General features: G+C 37.7%; 1 protein-coding gene across 1 annotated transcript; it reads right to left on the bottom strand.

Moving 5' to 3' along the window:
* Positions 1 to 9177: 9177 nt before the first annotated feature.
* LOC107795161 (uncharacterized) lies at positions 9178 to 11738 on the bottom strand. Its single transcript, XM_016617743.2, has 3 exons — positions 10933 to 11738; positions 10004 to 10549; positions 9178 to 9497 (listed from the first exon to the last, which is right to left on the bottom strand). The coding sequence occupies exons 1-3, from the start codon at positions 11731 to 11733 to the stop codon at positions 9339 to 9341; spliced, it is 1506 nt and encodes a 501-aa protein (XP_016473229.1). The 5' UTR covers positions 11734 to 11738; the 3' UTR covers positions 9178 to 9338.
* Positions 11739 to 20436: the final 8698 nt, after the last annotated feature.

Genomic DNA, 20436 nt, shown 5'->3' with positions numbered 1-20436 from the left:
TAAGTTTCTTCTAATACTTCTTAACATGCTTCTCCTACTGTTCTTATCAATATCTCCAGTATGTTTCGTATTAGTTTCTTCTACCATGTTTTCTTTGAGCTCTTCTGCTGTGTTTCGCATGTTACTCTTCTATCATGTTTCTCATGAGGTTCTATTGTTTTCTGATGGTGGAAACCCTAGAATTTGGGGGTTCCTCCAAGTCTGGCTATGTGACTTGCTTGAACTAGGGCTTTATTTCAAAAACCCTCAACTCTTTCAGACCAATTTCAAGTCTCTGAACTGAGTTTGGACATCCTTGTTTTCATATGATTCTGACCTTTTGCTAAACTCTTCTAAGATCTTTTGCATTGGATCTTTTGTATGCTACTAGATGCTATCTCTCTTCTACATTATTGACTTATGTGACAACCATTACTTACTGATTTTTTGCGTAGGCACGAAATCTTCTTTCAACTCAACATGTTTGTATGCTCTTTATATGTGATGAACCTCCCTCTAAAGGGGTTTTCAAATTTGTGATTAGTTCACACTTCCTAATGAATAGGTCTGACTGATTTCTTTCTATTGTTTGCTGATTTCCCTGTGATTCAACTTAAGTTAAAAACCTTTTCTCATCTTTTTTGACTCGGTTCATTTATGGACCAATAATTGCAAAATCTCAGACCCTTTGATTTACTGGCTACTAATTGATTTTCTTACCTTACTTGTACAACCGTGTATTTCAAGTTCTGTCCTTAAATAACTTTTTATGTATTTGCCCCTAATTGCATGCTTTGCACAAGATAGTTATTTGACTTCTTCCCTTAAATAGTTTTCCCGTTTGAATCTGAATTCCTTAATTAAAGGAAATCTTGTGTGATTGATTCCTAATTGATGATTAGTTCCTTAACTGCTTTCTTACCTTATTTCTGCCTGATTTTTACACTATAAATGCACAACTCTTTCACAAACTCATCATCAACTGAGAATCCTTCTAAACTTATACTCTTTCATAATAATATTCTCTTCTTGTCTGCACTGTGGCCTGTTTTGCAAGACTACTGCATTTTCTCTATTTGTTTCTTTGAAACTGGTATGTCCTAATTTAAGCTTCAGCATCATCATAATGTGTTCATTTACAGCTTTTATATCCATGTCTACTTTACTATTTCTGTAAAGTTCAATATTTAAGTTAGTATGCTCATATCTTTCTGTACTGTTTCTGCTGTGAATCCTTGCTCCCTATCCCCATTACCCCTATGTGTTTGAGAGTTGTGACTTAAAGCATGGCAATGTGAGTTGTTTCCCATGAATTAAGTTTGAACCAATGGGGTCTTAACCTCTAAGCAAACAGGCTGGAGGGTGTTCCAGCATCTCTGATTGCTGGGTGTGCCCATCAGCCTACTTTTCTTTTGCTCTTGCAAATTCCCCCTTCCCCTACACCCCTATGTGTGCTGATTTAAGCTATTTCCCTTTTCCTTTTCCCCTTTCAGCACTCTATTTCTGCACTTGCACTCTCTCTTAGTCTCTAAGTTCTGCCCCCTTTTGTGAGCCTTTCCTTGGGATCTTGAGTTCCCTCTAAACTTGGACACCTGAGGCCTGGCCCTTCCACACTACACTATGTCTTAATCCGATAATATATTTGGATGTAAGTGCTGCTCGGAGTTCATATGAGACTCTTAGGGAACTTTGACACATCCAAATGGGAGAAAGACTTTGGAACATGATCTCTTAGAGTTGGTTTACTTCATATTTCAGACAGGAAGTTTGAATCAGGCTCTCCTTCATTGTACTTTTTAATTTCTGATGTATTTTCTTTACTTTACATTATTTTTCTAGGCTGTAATAACCTTGTAATGAAAACTCGCGATGATGGCTAGTGAAAAAGGGAGGGGTAACCATGTATGCAAAAAGGGGTAGATAACCTGCCTAAAGGAGTTTCTGAATTTCTGTATTTCCATGTAGATAGCCATGTCTATAGGAATCTCTGATTTCTACACTTCCATATAGATACCATGTCTATAGGAATCCTTCATTCTCATATATAGAATTTCCTGAATTTCTGCACTCTCATATAGATATCGTGTCAATAGGAATCATGCATCCTCTCATGTATCATGTCCATAATTACTCGAAATCTGAATTCTACATATGCATATATAGAAAATATGCCTATAGGTCTTTATGAATCTTGCATATCCACTTTTCATTAGGCAAACATGTTTATAGGTCTTAAATAACCAACTGCAATTAGATATCATGTTCATATAAAATACAACACCTAGATATCATGTTTGTAGGATTTCTGCATTTCTCTATGTCTATAAAAGTGTTCTAAAGTCGACAAACGCATAGAAAGCATGCCTATAGGAGCTTTAATCAAATCTGAATCGCCTCACTCGCTTATGAGTCTAAAACCAGCAATAATAATGCATTACCAGTTGCAGAACTTATGATCTTTTGCTAAAACTTTCCCTCCTTTAATAATTGACAACTTTTCTTAAATCAGTATGTAATCAGCTCATATCCTTGTTTCTGAAATCAGTAGATATCATGCCTATAGCGTCTTCGTCTAACACTTAGGCAAGCCATAAGGTGAAAGCTTATCAGCTGAATCAGATTTTATGTGCTACAACCAGCTGGCGGGCCTGATTCGGGCTTCTTATCCTGAACTATATAATAAATCAGTCTGCCTCAACCTTTTAAGTTTTAATCAGACCCTAAACAGTACATGCAAGTCATGCTACATTATGTGCTTTCTTTGGTTTAAAGGAGGTCTGTTTGAGCCCTTTTATTTGTTTATATGCTTCCCCAAACTTGCTATATGTGTTTTGTTTGTCGCCTTAGTATTTTTACCTTTTGAAACCACAAGTAAGCCCAATATCCCTCCCCTTTAGGATTAGCAGTCCCAAATGCCTCCGGGACTGATAGGATTGGGACGGGTAATAGCATGCAATAAGTAAACGAGACCATTCCACGCTTTAATACCTTAACGGGGTGGGAAAGGGTAGATATGGATATGATGACCACGCGATAACATCACGTGTAGCCCCTCACTGAGGAGTGATTACCGAATGTTGTGTGGGGTGATCCATATTATTAATAAACCTAGGACCCCCCTTCCCTTTGTTTTCTTTGTTTCTTTTAAATTTAAAAAAAAAATTAAAACCCAGTTCTTTTAAGGAAATCAACTCTTTTAGTTCTTTCTTCTTACTTTTGTTTATTTGTAACCATTACATGAAAATCCCCTCTTATTTGAAGCCTTTACTTGCCTATGTATTATTTGCACTTAAGTCACATCAATAGTTTGGCCGGGAACCACACTAGTGGATCCTGAGGGGTGCCTAACACCTTCCCCTTGGGATAATTTCGAGCCCTTACCCAATCTCTAGTTACTCAAAACAAACCCTTCCTAGTGTCCTAATATATTTTAACAATTAGGTGGCGACTCTTCAAATCAAACCCAATTCCCAAAAGGAATGAATTGTCCTCCTAAATGTCATAAACCCGATTTTGTGAGAAAAAGGGGGCGCGACAATATCTCCATGCATAATTTGCCAAATTGTATTGTAATTATTAAATTTTAGCCTACGAGGTGTGTTCCCAGGTGGCGTTAAATGTGAGTCATTAATTTGAATAAGTAATTATGAAGTCCTCATGCCTTGTTGTTAGTAAAGTGGAGGTTTGAAATGAGATTTTGCTAACCTGAGGTTAATTGGCAATTTTGTAATCGATTATGTACAACTATTAAAACTAAAGATGTGGTTAAGGTCATACATATGATGTGTTTCATGTCCAGATATCTTTATGATAATGTCACGCTTGTAATGCGGAGATTAGTGTTATTGATATATACATTGTGGTGATTTGTTGAGTTGTGGATGTGTTGTTAGGAGTTGTTTTGGTGTTACTCTGACAGGTGGATATGACCAATTACAGGGGAAACTCTGCCGAAATTTTCGAAACATTTGGGAGTTAGAAAAATTTAGGACATTGAGATGTGCAAAGAAAGAGATAAGTTACATTATGTATTTGAGGACGGACTCTACTTCTTATTTGAGGACGAATGACCCTAAGTGGGGGAGAATGTAGCACCCTAGATTTGATGGGTGCAAAGGCACGAGTTGCTATAGCCAGTCAATACTAATATCGTGTGTTGATGTGAAAAATCGGACCTTTATGGAAATGATTAGAGTGAAAGAAATTTGGTCGTAAAGTTTACAAATATAGATAAAGGAAATAATCTCAATTGAAATGGTGTTGTCGGACTTATGTCGAATGCGGTAATGTCAAATTTGGTAACCCAAGAATAATCTTGGTACGTTCGGGGAAGAACATATGTTTTAAGAGGGGGAGAATGTAACGACCCGACCAGTCATTTTGAATAAGTACAACCTCGTTTCCCCATTTACCACTAAATTCATGCTTCACGATTCTTATGTAACTTTCCGGGGAGATTGGTTCGGGTTCGGAATGGATTTTTGATAACTCCAATAGCTCTGTATGGTGATTTTGGACTTAGGAGCGTGCCCGGAAAATTATTTGGAAGTTTGTAGTTTAATTAGGCTTGAAATGGTGAACACGAGAAGTCGAAGTTTGGAAATTTGACTGAGGGGTTGACCTTTTGATATCGAGATCAAAATCTGACTCAAGAAGTTGGAATAGCTCCATTATATTATTTATGACTTGTGTGCAAATATTTGGGGTCAATTGGACTTGATTTGATAGGTTTCGGCGTTGTTTGTGGAATTTGAAAGTTTCTAATTCCTTAGGCTTGAACCCGAGGTGGATTTGGTTTTTGGTGTTGTTTTGAGTAATTCGAAGGCTCGACTAAATTTTGATGATGTTATGGGATGTGTTGGTACATTTGGTTGAGGTCCCAAGGGTCTCGGATGAGTTTCAGGGTGAATTTTGAGCGAGTTCGGGAATTTTGGTACTCTAAGATGGTCCTGGTACTTTTGGGAGTGCGGATCACGGACCGCACAAAATGGTGTGCGACCGCACATCAAAATGTTCTGCAGGATCGCTGGTCCTACTTCGGAAGTTTATATTTTTTGATCTACAGGGAATTTTGAGATTATTCAAAAACGAAAGTTGTAGATCTTTGAATCATAGTTTTGTTAATTGGAATTATTTTCTCTTGCATTGTTAGATGTATTCAAGTCATTTTTGGCTAGATTGAGCCGAGCATTGAAGAATTGCTAAAAAAAAGCTAAATTAAGTATTGAATCATCCGAATTGAGGTAAGTATCTTGCCTAACCTTGTGTGGGGGACTTCCCCTTAGGTTTTTGAGTCTTCTATGCTATTTGTAGTCCGTGCACGTGAGGTGACGAGTGTAAGCTCAGACATATTTGTGGAAAATTTTCTTTTAAGGTTCTTAGGTCCTTATGTCCATTATGTGGGAAATATTCCGTTATGATTGAGTTTCCTAATTGCTTAATTTGCCTCTACATGCTCCATACGATATTGTTAGCTTCCCTCTAACTCATACTTGTTACTTTCCCTTATTTGCCTTAGTTGAAGCGATTGTTCTTCTTATCATTTTGTTATCTCTAAATTGTAAATTCCTCTATGACTCTGTATATATGGTATGAGTCCAAATTGTTGTGGTTGTCAGTGTAGGTATCACGTGCCTGTTGTGTCTCATTTTTTTGTTAAGGGTATTGCACTTATTGGTTTTTTCGTGATTCTCTTGTTGGCGTGTATTCATACTCTTGGTGGTGGAATTCCTTGTGATTGGGTTGTTGGATTGTTTTTGAGTATTCCTCGTGTTGTTGTTGTGTGTTTACTTTGGGACTACGGGACGATATCCCGGGAGATCCTCCTGCATGTTTACTTTGGGACTACGGGATGATATCCCGGGAGATCCCCCTTCACTTATATTGAGGATACCAAGAGATCCTCGGGATACCAAGAGATCCCTAGCACTTATATTGAGGATACCAAGAGATCCTCAGGATACCAAGAGATCCCCAGCACTTATATAGGTAGGATACTAAAAGATCCTCGGGATACTAAGATATCCCTACCACATATATTGAGGATACCAAGAGATCCTCGGGATACCAAGAGATCCCCAGCACATATATTGAGGATACCAAGAGATCCCTAGCTCGTATACGGAGGATACTGAGAGATCCGCGAGTATTTACATCTGGGACTACATGACGGTATTCTGGGAGATCCCCGGTTGTTATCTCTGCGTTGAGTTTTACTCCTTCTGTGATTATTTTGTCTCTATTGTATTTGTTGTTACCAATTCAAGTGTTTTAACTGTTTAGATTCCTTTACTGCTGTGATCCTTTGTGTTGAAATCGATAGTGTTTACAATACCTCGCCGTATATATATATATATATATATATATATATATATATATATATATATATATATATATTTCAATACTTCAAATTTCAATAATTGTTATATTTTAACTCAATTAGTTTATCAATCAAATTTCGTTAAACCGTTGAGGTTGTACTTTACTTAAGAGGAGTTTCAACAAAATTAATTTATCAAATCCCATGTTAAAGGTAATAAATCATCCGATGTGGTATCGTAATTGAAAATGGTACCTTCTTTATTCAAATGATTTCTAATAATAACTCCATCTTCTCTTGTTGAGTTCCTAGTTGGTTTAGAAAACATACTTTATTTTTGTTATGTATATGAAACTCCTTGAACATCTTAATTGCATTGGTTATGGACCCTATGTACTGAGTAACATGAGAACGTCGTTGCGCAAAGTGAGATAGAAATATGTGGGCACGAGGTGTCGGGTGTGCTAAAGGTTTGGTAGTTGAGGTTATGATATGAGACATCGAGTTTGAGATGGCTGGAATTGTGCATCCGAAATGATATAATTTATTAAGTTGACATCGCCTTTCTTATTTGAGTACATTTTACTTGTTTGTGTCCCAACTATGTTGGTGTTAACTTACTTAGTTATCTTCGTTTCCATCAGTGTTTCCCTTTATCGTTTCTACTCTTTGTGGTTGAGTTTTCTCCCTACTGCTGATATTACCTTGTTATCATATCTCAATAGTTTATCGTTATATCCTGCTCAGTTTATTTGACCAGTAGGTGCCTTGACTGTTCCATGTCACTACCCTACCGAGGTTAGTCTTGATACTTACTGGGTACCGTTGTGGTGTGCTCATACTACACTTTTGTACATTTTTGTGTACAGATCCAAGTATTTGATCGGTAGCAGTTATGCGAGTCGTTGTGGTGGAGACTCAAGGTAAACCTGCTACAGTGTTCACAAGCCTCGGAGTCACCTTCAATTGTACTTATTTCCATTTGTTCCCTTTCTTTCGGAACAATGATGTATTTATTTTGTACAACTACTCTTAGAAAGACTTGTGACTTGTACCACCGGTTTTGGGAATTGTAAATTGTTAAGAGTTATTGAATTTAAAGTTGGCAAATATCAATGTTATTTAAGTTAATGTTAGGCTTACCTAGTTTAGAGACTAGGTTCGGAGGGACTTTTGGATCGTGACAGTAAACCAGATTATATTTGCAATGACCGCTAGTCCTCTTAGGAGACATAGTTGGGTGTGATCAAATTTTGGCGTCGTACGCCTCTAGAGACTTTTACCCCACCATCGCTTCATGGCATTTTTGGTATGTTTCGCTCCAGAGCTCGCCCCGAAAACACTTTTTAAACACTGATAATAGGTCAAATATGATCATAAGTTAAACTCGTCCAAAATAAAGTGATTTCAGGCCAGCAGCACACGTGGCAAGTATATAGAAAAATAAAAGAAAAACTAAAATTTACTTTGATAGGTTACATATGCAAACAAGGAGTGCCCAGCCGAACAACCAGTGCGATTTTCAATAATGATAGATAAACTGATTTTAGTTAAATCATAGGCAGGGGCGAATTCAGGATTGCAAAAACAAAAATTAATATTGGAGCCATAATATAAATTTGAGTGTTCTTTTTAGGGATAAATTAAAGGCTAAATTTGTCCCTCTACTTTGATAAATTATGTACGTTTATACCTAATTTTACTATGTGTCCAAATACTTCTCTACCATTAAGAAAGTAAATAAATTTGCCCCCAACCATAACAGAGATCCACCGTGGCACAGAAACTGAGAAAATGAAGATGGCCAGAGAGGATGAAGAAATTATGCTGATAAAGACGATCGCCGGAGTTCGGCAACCCTTATACACGTTGGGAAAAGTGAGATCCACGCGATCTTACCCATCAGCAAAAGGTATTTAATAAACACATTTATTAAATCGGGTTCTTGGATAGTCGGGTTAGGAACAGTTCTTTTTAATTTGGGTTGGAAATTTGCTTAGTTGGCGGTTAAAAGAGAAAGGTCCCAGTGCCATGATGGAACTATGTTAGGATTGGGGATAAATTTATTTACTTTCTTTAACGGTAGAGATGTATTTGAATACATAGTAGAACTAGGTAGAGATGTATTTGAATACATAGTAGAACTAGGTATAAACGTTAACAATTTAGTAGAGTAGACGAACAAATCTGGTCTTTATCCCTTCTTTTTATATTCTTACCATTAAACTTATTATACTTATAAAATTAAAAGTTCCATTTAAAAAAAACAATTGTACAATATAGATATTTAGTTTAATTTTATAAAACATTGCAGCAACAAAGGGAGAATAATATTTTAATGTCTGAGCCTTTGGAAATTTTAAACAATAAACTAAACAAAGAAAGGAAGAAAAAGAAAAGAAGTGCTTAGCTACAAAAACGCAAGAAGAGACACAAGACATGGGATGGTCAACCCAATTCTAAAAAAAGGGGAGGAAAAAACAAACGTGAGAATGGGAATTGAAACCCCAACTCAATTACAAAGGTAAAGGTATACCTAATAAACATTGCACCATATAGTCTTTAACCTTAAGTACTCATATATATTTAAATACTTTTGAAGAGATATAACACTTTTATTGTTATACATGATATAAGGAGGGGAGCATGATGGACGTGAATCCGTGCCCTCCACATAGATCCTCCACAATCATAGGTGCTAAATCTTATAGAAAGATATTACGGACGGAATAGTTTTTACAGTTGCAGCGTTAGCGTATGTTTATTATATTGGTGATAATAAATTTGAGTATCGATCAAGGAAAAATACGTATACGAGTTTCTACACTAGAGAATAACAAAGTATATGCACGGAGAATATATTAGTTATGACTGATATGTATTGACGGATTCAAAGTCTAGGGCATATAACATTGAAAATACAAAAAGATTCGCCATGTAAAATCTTAAAACACAATGGATAAAGGGGGAGGATACAATTGGTTAGTAAGGATTTCAATTTCCTCTCCCAGATATAGCCACTGAAAATTTTCACTTTCATTCATCGAACCATTCTCTGAAAATAGGCAAAGTCTCCATACTTGTCGTAAAAGGGCGGCGTTACTGATTCCCACTTATTGCAACCTTTGATTCTGATGTGTAAGCTGCTCCTAATACCATCTTCTTCATTGATCACTTCGCAACATTGTCGTCGTGGTGCCTATTTTTTCGTACAAATGAGTTCGCCATAATTAAATTCTTCAAAAACCAAAAAATGGTTTATAAATTTGAGATGGAAAATTTATAGATGTATAGTCGTCAATCTTATGTTAGTAAAATTAATAATTAAGAAAGATTTCATCAAAATAAATAAATTAATCACTTTGTTTCATTTTACGTGAAATTATTTTCATTTTTGTCTACTTCAAAAAAATAAATAGACCAATTTAACCTTAACATAGCATATTTAAGACCAGAAGTTCCAAAATTATTTTTTCCTTTTTTAAACTTCATGTATCTACTCAAATATGATTCTCTGGAACGAATTAATTGAGTAGAAATTTACCTTTCTCCATACTTGAGGAGATAGAATAGTGGCCGTGACTTTAATTTCGCATAAAGAGAGAGTACTCTTATAAAGACCTTGAGTTCCAAAAAAAAACTTTCTTTTCTCAAGCCTAGACAAACAGATTCGCATAAACTGAAATACGGGAAGTAGAAATTTACCTGTCTCCATACTTCGGGAGATAGCATTGACGCGGTGATATTAACCATATGAACTGCTAAAGCTGGTCTATAGTTTTGATTCTCACATTGCTTGTTAATACCAGTAATGGTATTATAACTGGTCAAGGTTTCACCATTGCTAAGGTCAAGAACTTGATCCAAGTAGTACTCTATAGGACTCTTGCATGGTTCTACATTGTTTGGCCGAGTATTGAATGTGAATGGTTCTTCAGATCCTTTCCATGTCTTGAATGTCTGCATTGGCATCTCTAATTCTCTTGCATTCATCAGCCACGGATATAATTGAACTGAGAATCCCCATGACACTGATAATGACCAGTTTCTCTTTAGGTCATAGCACAAACTATGTTGCAACGTCCGACTTGGGTCCTTGTTGTAAGCCTCAATCACCTTCTTCACTGACTCAAATCGGCTCATTGAAGGAATCAAAGGTTGTAACACATACACGTCCAGATGGTGCAGTGAGACCAGTGGCGCCACGGGATGTGCTGCCAAAAGCCCTCTTGGACTTCCGTGTATATCCATCTTAAGAAAGAAAGGAAGACTTTTAAAATTTGTAGTCGAAAAAAAGCTTTAGCTATTTGTATGGCTACAAATTACTCCCTTCGTTCCAATTTATGTGAACATGTTTGACTGGGCACAGAGTTTAAGAAAAATGCAGATTTTTGGAATTTGTGGTCCTAAACTAGTTAAAAAGGAGCCCGGAGTATTTATGTGGTTAATAAAACTTCTCATTAAGGGTAGAATTGCAAATTTAAGTTAAATTGTTTCCAAATTTAGAAAGGAGTCACTTTTTGGAATAGACCAAAAAGGAAATAATTTCACATAGACCGGAACGGAAGGAGTATTTCATTAGGTAAAATTGAAAAGTTTAAAAGTTAAATTATTTTTAAAGATTGTATTTATACCTGGTGGAAACCGGGTTCTTTGGTGAGAGAAACGCCAATCTCAGCTACACAACTACCTATCTTTTGATCTGAACTGAACAGGTAATGGTAGCGATTAATGCAACTATCCAAAATCTTCACGAGATCCGCCGCGAGAGGGTAGCTAATAGCAAAGCCGCCACCGCCGTAAGCCATACTGTAGGAAAATACTACGTCGGTCTCTACGCTTTCGGAATTCCCACCAATGTAATACATTTGGTTGTGATCATATTTAGCCAAAACCGTCACCAAATTCTCTGGAAAAAACACAGTATCATCATCTCCCATTACGAACCACCTCACATTCTTTAAACCTAGTTCAAAGCTCTCCTTTACAATCCTCGCAATCCTCACAGCTGACCTGTCACCAAACCAACAAGTGTACTTGAATTTGGACTTGTCTTGAGAAACCCTATAAGGTGGGAAAGTTTCAGACCATGGCTCGTTGTCGTGGGGCTTTTCATCGAGCCACACGAACCCTCGCGTTACATTTGGTCTCCACCAGAGCTCAGAGTAACGTGAGCGGTTGTTCCATGCTTTAGCGGACCCTCTGATGCCAAACACGATGTGGGATATGGTTGTTTCTTTTTCTTTTTCTTCTTTGCTGATATATTCTTCACTGTCGGAGAAATTAACAGTGAAGGATACTATTAGATAAATGGAGGCCACGAAGCAGATGGAAATTAGAAAGCTCTTGACAATAAAAATGGTGCAAAGTTTTGGGACTAATTTGCGGTTATTAGGGAAAGGGACGTAACGTTTCCGGGGAGATATCTCCTTCATTTTGTAAAGAGTATGACTCTTTGTTAAATGGATTTTGGTTTTCTACTTAAAACCTAAAGGCTTGCATCCTATTTCGTGCTGCTTTATTTCTACGTAGTTAAGGTATTTGTTTTTTTAATCAGATTTCATACTTACGTTTTATTTGAGCTTAATTTATGTGCATGCAAAAAAAAAAAATACTATAAGGTTATATAGTATTATTTTTTTGTTGTAGTAGATAATTTTTCTTATTTAAAAGTACAAATTTCACTTTTTATGAAAAGTTATTTATAAATAAAATTTGAGTAACGTGATTTTATGTGAGTGTATAAGCTCATAACTGCTTTGAAATGCTTTCCTTGAGCCATAGGCTTATCCGAAACAAACTTTCTAACTTTACAAGGTATGATAAAGTACACAATTACTATCCTCCTAGATCCTACTTGTAAAATTACACTAGTTATGTTGTTATTGTATAAATATTTACATATAAAAATTTAAGCTCGTTGTCTCTTACTTAGGTAAATAAAATTTTCTCGAGACGGAGGACTTAGTGCGCAACTGTTCAAATCTCGAGGAATAACTTGTATTATGCAATTCGAGCTAACCTGAAAATATTATTTTCATTGGGTGATTTAATCCAATATGGTAGCCAAGTTGCAGTAGTAACAATTTTGGGTCACCCCTTTAATGAAATTTTTATTGGATGAGTTAGATAACCCATGCAACCTTTAAAGTATACATTGAGATTTGAACTTTGGATCAATATCTACAATGACGATTACATAGAGGAAGTGCGTACGCTATTAATAAGTAAGATATACGGCAACTGGCTTAATATAGATCTTTAGAATCAGGCCCAGATTTAGAGGATGCTTAAATTGGCTTAAAAGTTAGTTAAATCAGCTTAAAAATACTTTTGAAATAAGCCAACAGTCACAAGATGGACAACTCCAACTTATAGATTTTAGCTTAAAGGCTATTTGAATTTGAACAAGTACTGTTTTACATTTTTATCCCTTTTATATTTTTTATAATCTCCACAAAACTCTTCATTCCAATAAAATCCCAACTTCATCTCTTTACTTCTGTCATCTCCTCGTGTTAGCTACCATCGATTGGACTAAAACAGTCTAAAGATACTCTTAAATGGTGTGATATTATCCGTTTTGAACCAAGCTTGCTCGGTTTTTCCTAAAAGACCTCACAACATTAAGAATATCCAACTCTTTATAAGTAGATCATTTTTCTTTTCTACTTTTTATGTGGGACTTTATTCACAAATATAATGACTCGGCCAGTCGTTTTGAGAATTAGCGTTCCATTCGGCGGCGTAATGTCTCGAGCAGCTTCGTATTATGTGTTATGGCGTGTGTGTGGTCAAGTTCGACTTCTGGATGATTCAGGATCAAATTGGAAGAATGATTCTTGTTTTATGAGCATAAGCGATAAGAGTTGACCGGAATTTGACTTTTATGTAAACGATTCCGGAATGAAGTTTTGACAGTTCCAATAGTTTTGTATGGTGATTCTGGACTTAGACGTGCGTCCGGATTTAGATTTCGAGGTCTGTATGGTAATCTGAAGCATTTCGGCGAAAATTTGGAAGTTCAAGTTTTGGAAGGTTAAAAGGTTTGACCAAGAGTTGACTTTAGTGGTATCAGGGCCAGAATGCGATTTTGAGTGTTGAATTAGCTCCATTATGTCATTTGAAACTTACATGCAAAATTTGACGTCATTCCGGGTTGACTTGATAGGTTTCGACACGAGTTTTGGAAGTTGGAAGATTTGAAAGTCATAAGTTCGATTCGTGGTGCGATTCGTAGTTTCGACGTTGGTTGATATGATTTGAGATCTCGAGCGTGTCCATGTTATATTATGGAACTTGATGGTATATTTCTACGGGGTCCCAGGGGGGCTCGGGTGTATTTCGGATGGGCTTCGTGTCATTCATCATGTTTAGAGTTGTTGGTTTTGTGATGCTCCAGGTACTCTATGAGATCGCATGTATGCTGCCACGATCTCCTGTTGTGGGAGCTAGGCGTGGTTCTTCTTCGCGTTCGTAGGTAATATTTCGCGATCGCTTACGTTTGAATTTTCCATCATCGTGTTCGCGTCCCCTGTTACGTTCGCGTAGCACATTATGACACCGCTATTTGCCTCTTCTTCGCCATCACACAAGTTAGTTAGTGATCGCGTAATACATGTTTTTGGGCAGTTTTGTTTCTTCTTCGTGATCGCATGTTTAGTTCTGTGATCGCGATGTACAAATCACTGGGCTACAGAATATATCTTCCAAATCGAGGATTGATCATTTGTACCATATCTTGAGTTGTAAAGCTCGATTTTTAGCGATTCTTCGATGGTTTTCAAATCATTGGAGTAAGTGTTCTTCACCCGAAATTTATTATATTTCATGATTATATCTTATAATTAGTGTTTTGAGTTGAGAAAAATGGAATTTTTTGAAAAAATCTTTCAAAATGTAAAATGGTGATTTGAGGGACAAATTGGTATCGGAATTTTATAATTATGGTATGCTTGAACTCATATCGGAACGGGTGTTCGGGTTTTATGAATTTTATCGGGTATTGAGGTGTGGGCCCAAGGGGTTGACTTTTTAGCTTTTATTAAAGATTGAAGCTTTATTATCTGGAATTATTTCTTATGAGTTTTATTTGTGATTTGAAGTTATTTTGGCTAGATTTGAGTTGTCTGAAGGTTATTTCACTCGAGAAGTTCATTTTAGAGTAACGATCTATCTTCTTTGAGGTAAGTATCTTGCTTAACTTTATATGGGGGAACTACCCCTTACGATTTGAGTGTTTGGTGCTAATTGTGTCATGTAAAGCTCGTGTACGCAAGGTGATGAGCACATGCTCGGGCTTATTTGTAAAAATTTATCCATTTAGGGCTCTTAAGTTCTTATGTTCATTAGATATGAAGTTGTTTTGTTATGTTAAATTCCACATTTACTAAATTCACCTTATGTATCTTAATTGAAATTAATTTCTCCAAGTTTTACCCTTTTTGCTAATTAAACTCTTATGTGCCTTAACTGAAGTTGTTGCTTATTTTATTGCTATGCTATCCTTTCTGTAATTATTTATCCTTGATTGAAGTTATTATTATCTTTCTCATGATCTGCTTATCCTTAATTGAGTTTGTTGAATCCCTTCAGTAATTGATTAACTCTAATTGAAGTTTTGTTATTCCTTATCATTGTTGACGTACCCTTAATTGGAGTTATTGATTCATGTTATCCCTCTTATCGTTGAATTAGACTTATGTGGAATATTTTCTGCACAACATCTCTTCCTTTTTGAGTTATTGCTATGTTGTATCATTATTTCCTGTTGTGTCTTTTTTTGTGAGATGTTCTTCCATCTCTTTGTATTCTGGAGTCCCTGTGTTGATTTACTTGTTGTATTCTTGTGTTCTGTCATTGTTGTTGTGGCATTCAGTATTGTGGTGGCAAGAGGTTTCTGCCGTACAGATGTTATTTTGGCCCGAGGTTTCTACCATATGGATGTTATTATGGCACGAGGTTTCTATCGTGCGGATGTTATTGTGGCACGAGGTTTCTGTCATGCAGATGTTATTGTGGCACGAGATTTCTGCCGTGCGGATTTTATTGTGGCATGAGGTTTCTGCCATTCGGTTGTTATTGTTGCACGAGGTTTCTGTCGTGCGGCTGTTACTATTTGTATGATGTTTCTTCCATGCCATTGTTATTCATTTTACGATTTGAGACTACGAGGTGGTACCTCGGGAAGGCTCTGTTGTCATTTCCCCTTTTCTGTGCACTTGTCTTGGACTGTTGTTTTCCTTAGTGTACTATTAATTGTTCTCCTCTGTGTTGCATTATATGCTCAGTTCTATGTATCTAATCTTGTTGTGATGGTCGTTGCTTCAAACTTCGTTGTTGTCTCATTTGCATTGTATATTTTGTGATGATCATTTCTTATGTGCCATTCATGGCCTTTGTTCTTATTTGTTGACTTAGATCGCGGTAGAACACTTTTACAAGCATACACGTAGATTAATCACCCATATCAGTTTAAGAAGATGAATCCTAACGTTATTGACCATTACATGTATCTTTGTCTACTGGCCTTCCGAGTGAGAGTTGTTTTCGCTTGGCACGTGAGTCGTCCGTGCGGCTATAAATTGAAATATGGGCACAAGATGCCAAGTGATTAGGGTTCAAGAATTGGGACCCATGAGCTGTGATTGTAAGGTTCAGTTCCTCGTGAAAATGATTGAACAGATCTGATGTGAAAGTGGTTGTACTTATTGAGTTGCTGCTGGTTTTCTCTTTATTTTGTATCTCCCCGGACTTAGACTGTGATCAGTTACTTTATAGCATTATTATCTGACTGCTTCTTGTTGCCTATTGTTGTTACTAGTGTATCATTGCAAGTATTGTTTTGTATCCCTTATTTTGTTTATTTTATATTAATATTATCTCTGTTAGTTCATCAGCATACTTGTTCAAGTTTTTTTAGTCCAGTAGGTGTCAGGACTGTCCCTCGTCACTACTTAATCTAGATTAGTCTTTATAATTACAGGGTAGCGATGTGGTGTACTCATACTACGCTTCTGCATATTTTTGTGCAGATCCATGTGCCACAGTTGTTGTTGATTATTAGCTGTCTGGTCGAGTTGTTTTGACTCAAGGTAAACCTGCAGTCGCGTTCGTAGGCCTCAAAGTAACCCTTTCATTCCGTTTTTTATACTGTTTGATTTCCATTTAGAATAGTTGTACTTAAGGATTTTCTAAGCAAACTTAGTAAAGCTTATGACTTGTACTATCAATTTTGGGAATTATAATTGTGTATTAGATTTTTATCATATTCTTCGTTTGATGGTTGATTTCTCTATTAATTTAGTAAGTGTTAGGCTTACCTAGTTATAGAGACTAGGTGTCGTCACAACATTCTATGGAAGGAAATTAGGGTCGTGACAAGTTGGTATCAGAGCTCTGGGTTCATAGGTGCTATGAGTCATAAGCGAGTTTAGTAAAGTCGCTAATCGGTACAGAGATGTCTGTACTTATCTTTGAGATGCTACAGAATATTAGGACAGTTTCACTTCCTTCATTCCTATCGTGCGAGTTTATTGATCTCGGAGTTTGAACCTTTGTCATTCCATTCTCTCACAATTGGTGAGGACATGAGTTGTAGTTATTGATGATACTGCCCCAGAGCTGGTGTTGCCAGGGGTCGGGGAAAAGGCAGAGGTAAAGGCTGAGAAGGAGCACGTGCTACATCTAGAGCACCTGTCAAAGTAGCTGTTGGGGAGCCGCCACTAGTTCCAGTTAGGGGATAGGCACCAGAGGCGCCTGTTGTGACCCTATGACTTCGGGATACTTTAACACAGCTCCTGAGCATGTTTGGTATATTGGCTCTGGTGGGGTTGATTTTGGTTGCACCAGCTATTTCAAAGATTGGGGGAGGGGCTCAGACTCCTGCACGCCCGTACTCTGGAGTAGCGAGTCCACGTTTGTCAGGTTCAAATTGTCATGCTGACACAAATTATTGTTTTAGTTCAGCGTGGTTAGGGTAGCAACATGTGAGGAAGAACAACTTACATTTGTGAGGTTCAAAAAGTATTACCCTCCTACTTTCAGTGGTTTGGATTCAGAGGATGTGCATGGGTTCCTAGGGGAGTGCTACCATATTCTCAGCACTATAGGTATTGTAGAGATAAGTGGGGTTGCTTTTACTACGGTCCAACTTAAGGAAGCATCATATCAGTGATGGTGAGCGTATGAGTTGGGTAGTCCAGCCGATGCAACTTCACTTTCATGTGTTCAGTTCTCATAGGTGTTTGTGAGAGAGTTTGTTCCCTAGACCCTTCGGGATGCATGGCGCATGAAGTTTGAGAAGCTGCGTTAGGGCACTATATCAATGTTAGAGTATGCCATTATATTCAGCGATTTGTCCAGGTATGCGCCTACTTTGGTTCCTATAGTTAGGGAGCGAGTATGTAGGTTCACTGGAGAACTAAGTCATGATATCCGGTTCTGCATGGCCCGTGAGTTCGAATCAAATGTTTCATTTCAGCAGGTGGTAGAGACTGCACACCGATTAGAGGGCATACAGGGCAAGAGAGAGAAGTAAGGGAGGCTATGAGGCCTCGTAGACCTAGAGGATCTATTGGTCTCTATTTTGGAGGCAAGGTATGGCATGGTAGAGGTGTTGTGGGTCAGCCAGTTCAATTTGCACTTCAGGCTTCGCATAGTACTTCAGGTGCTCATGGGTCTCAAAGTACCAGTATCACACAGTTCACACACTCACGACAGCAGAGAGGTTGCTTCGAGTGTGGAGATACCAGTCACAGGGTGAGAGATTGTCCTAGACTCTGGATAGATGTGTCACAGCGGGGTATTCAGGTGGGTAGAGGGCGTCCAAGAGGGGGAGGCTCGGTCTGTCGATATGTTCTTTATAGAAGGCTTAAGGCCGTTGCCTAAGAGGGGGAGGCCCGACCTATTGATGTGTTTTCTACAGTAGGGCTAAGGCCGCTGCACTAGATGATGTCATAAAGGTATAGGTTCGAATTGTTATAGAGCAACATTGTTTGTAGTTTGTTTCGATTCTTCTTATTAGGGTGAGTCATCCCATGCTGCTTCACATGTGGGTGAGTTTCATGATCTTGTACTATGTTTATGTGTTTACCCCTATCGGGAGATTCTATAGTGGTAGCCCATGTCTATTGTTTTATTTTATTCATTATTGAGAGTTGTGAGACAATAAGTGAATTTTTGTTACTCGTTATATTGGTTTTGATGTGATTTCAGATGGTTGGTTACGATTTGTCATTTGGATGTTCTACTAGTGTGGGAGTTCAATATGTGTTGTGATTCTTGTTGACGAAATTGAATTAGTGGATGGTTTCGGTTGGTATGATGTGTATTCCACTTGTGATTCAGAGTTGAGGGTGAGCCGCTTGCGGTTTCATGTGATTTGATGTGTTTGAATCAGGCTGCATGTCATAGTGGAAGTTATATCAGGATGAGATCCTTGTGAATTGTTCATGTACTTTGATTCTTCCTTGTTAAATTGGTTCGTAGTAAGGTACTGATAGGGAGTCATTCCTACCGGGCTTGTTTGATAGTTCTCTTATATGTTTCTCCTTACATATTTGGTCATATTCGTGTTGTGCTTATTGAGTTTTATCTTGAGATGTGTGTGCCCCGATGGTGTAGTTGTGACTTGTTGATTCGGGTGAATGGTTATGAGGTCTTCATGTTTCTTGAATAGTTGTTAGTGTTGTGAAGGTTTGAAATAGGGTTATAATGGATATGAGGCTAATTGCTGGTACTGGATTTGATAACGAGCAGCTATTGTGATCAGGGATGTTGTTATGGGCATATATGTGATATGTTACGTCATGTGGTTGTACCTTGTAGGTGTAGGCATAAGTTGTTGCAGCTAGTTGAGGCTGATACCTGGTGTGAATGTAGAAATCAAGTCTTTTGGAGACGATCGCATGGTGAGAATTTCGGTTCTAAGGCTTATTGGTATTGGTGGAAGGGATAATTTCAGTTAAAATAGCGTCGTCGGGCTTATGTGAATTGGGGTGACATGGCGTCAACCGCTGGTGTAGGTAGGGTTAACGCATTTGGTGGTTTGACATCTTCAGAATGGTTCCTGACACGTTCGAGGACTAACGCCTGTTTAATAGGGGAATGATGTAGCGATCTAGCTGATTGTTTTGAGAATTAGCATTCCGTTTGGCGGCATAATGTCTCGAGCAACTTTGTATTATGTGTTATGACTTGCGTGTGTGGTCGAGCTCGATTTCTAGATAATTCGGGGTCAAATTGGAAGAATGATTCTTGTTTTAGGAGATTAAACAGTAAGAGTTGACCAGAATTTGACTTTTATATAAACAACTTCGGAATAGGGTTTTATGGTTCCAATAGCTTAGTATGGTGATTCTCGACTAAGGCGTTTGTCCTGATTTGGATTTGGAGGTCCATGGGGTAATTTGAAGCATTTCGGCGAAAATTTGGAAGTTGAAGTTTTTGAAGGTTAAGAGGTTTAACCGAGAGTTGAATTTAGTGATGTCGGGGTTGGAATACGATTCTGAGAATTGTATTAGCTCTGTTTTATCATTTCAAACTTGCATGCAAAATTTGACGTCATTCTGAGTTGATTTGATAGATTTTGGCGCGAGTTTTGGAAGTTAGAAGATTTGAAAGTTCATAAGTTCGATTCGTGGTGTGATTCATAGTTTCGATGTTGGTTGAAGTGATTTGATACCTCGAGTGGGTCTGTGTTATGTTATGGAACTTGATGGTATATTTCGACGGGGTCCCGAGAGCCTCGGGTGTGTTTCGGATGAGCTTCGCGCCATTTCGACATATTTAGAGTTGCTGGTATTCTAATGGTCCAGGTACTCTATGTGATCACGTGTATGCTGCCATGATCGAGATGTGTTGTAGGAGCTAGGCATGGTTCTTCTTCACGTTCGCAGGTAGTCTTTCGCGATCGCGTACGTTTGAATTTCCATCATCGCGTTCGCGTCCCCTGTTACGCGTTCACGTAGCACATTATGGCACCAATATTTGCTACTTCTTCGCTATCACACAAGTTAGTTAGCAATCGCGTAATACATGTTTTTGCGTAGTTTTGTTTTGCGATTGCTATGTACAAATCACTGGACAACAGAATATATCTTCCAAATCGAGGGTTTGGCAGTTTTTACCATATCTTG

The sequence above is a fragment of the Nicotiana tabacum genome, chromosome 10 (genome assembly GCF_000715075.1).
Source record: "Nicotiana tabacum cultivar K326 chromosome 10, ASM71507v2, whole genome shotgun sequence".
Taxonomy (NCBI): domain Eukaryota; kingdom Viridiplantae; phylum Streptophyta; class Magnoliopsida; order Solanales; family Solanaceae; genus Nicotiana; species Nicotiana tabacum.
This window is presented reverse-complemented; position numbering and strand designations above follow the sequence as displayed.

Bases quoted from the DNA above. Each gene is read 5' to 3' on its own strand.
- LOC107795161 (XM_016617743.2), bottom strand. From the start codon at position 11,733: ATGAAGGAGATATCTCCCCGGAAACGTTACGTCCCTTTCCCTAATAAC. The intron at 10,550-10,932 runs GTATAAATACAA...TTCTTTCTTAAG, and splicing joins AAGAACCCGGTTTCCACCAG to ATGGATATACACGGAAGTCC. The intron at 9,498-10,003 runs GTAAATTTCTAC...ACGAAAAAATAG, and splicing joins CTCCCGAAGTATGGAGACAG to GCACCACGACGACAATGTTG.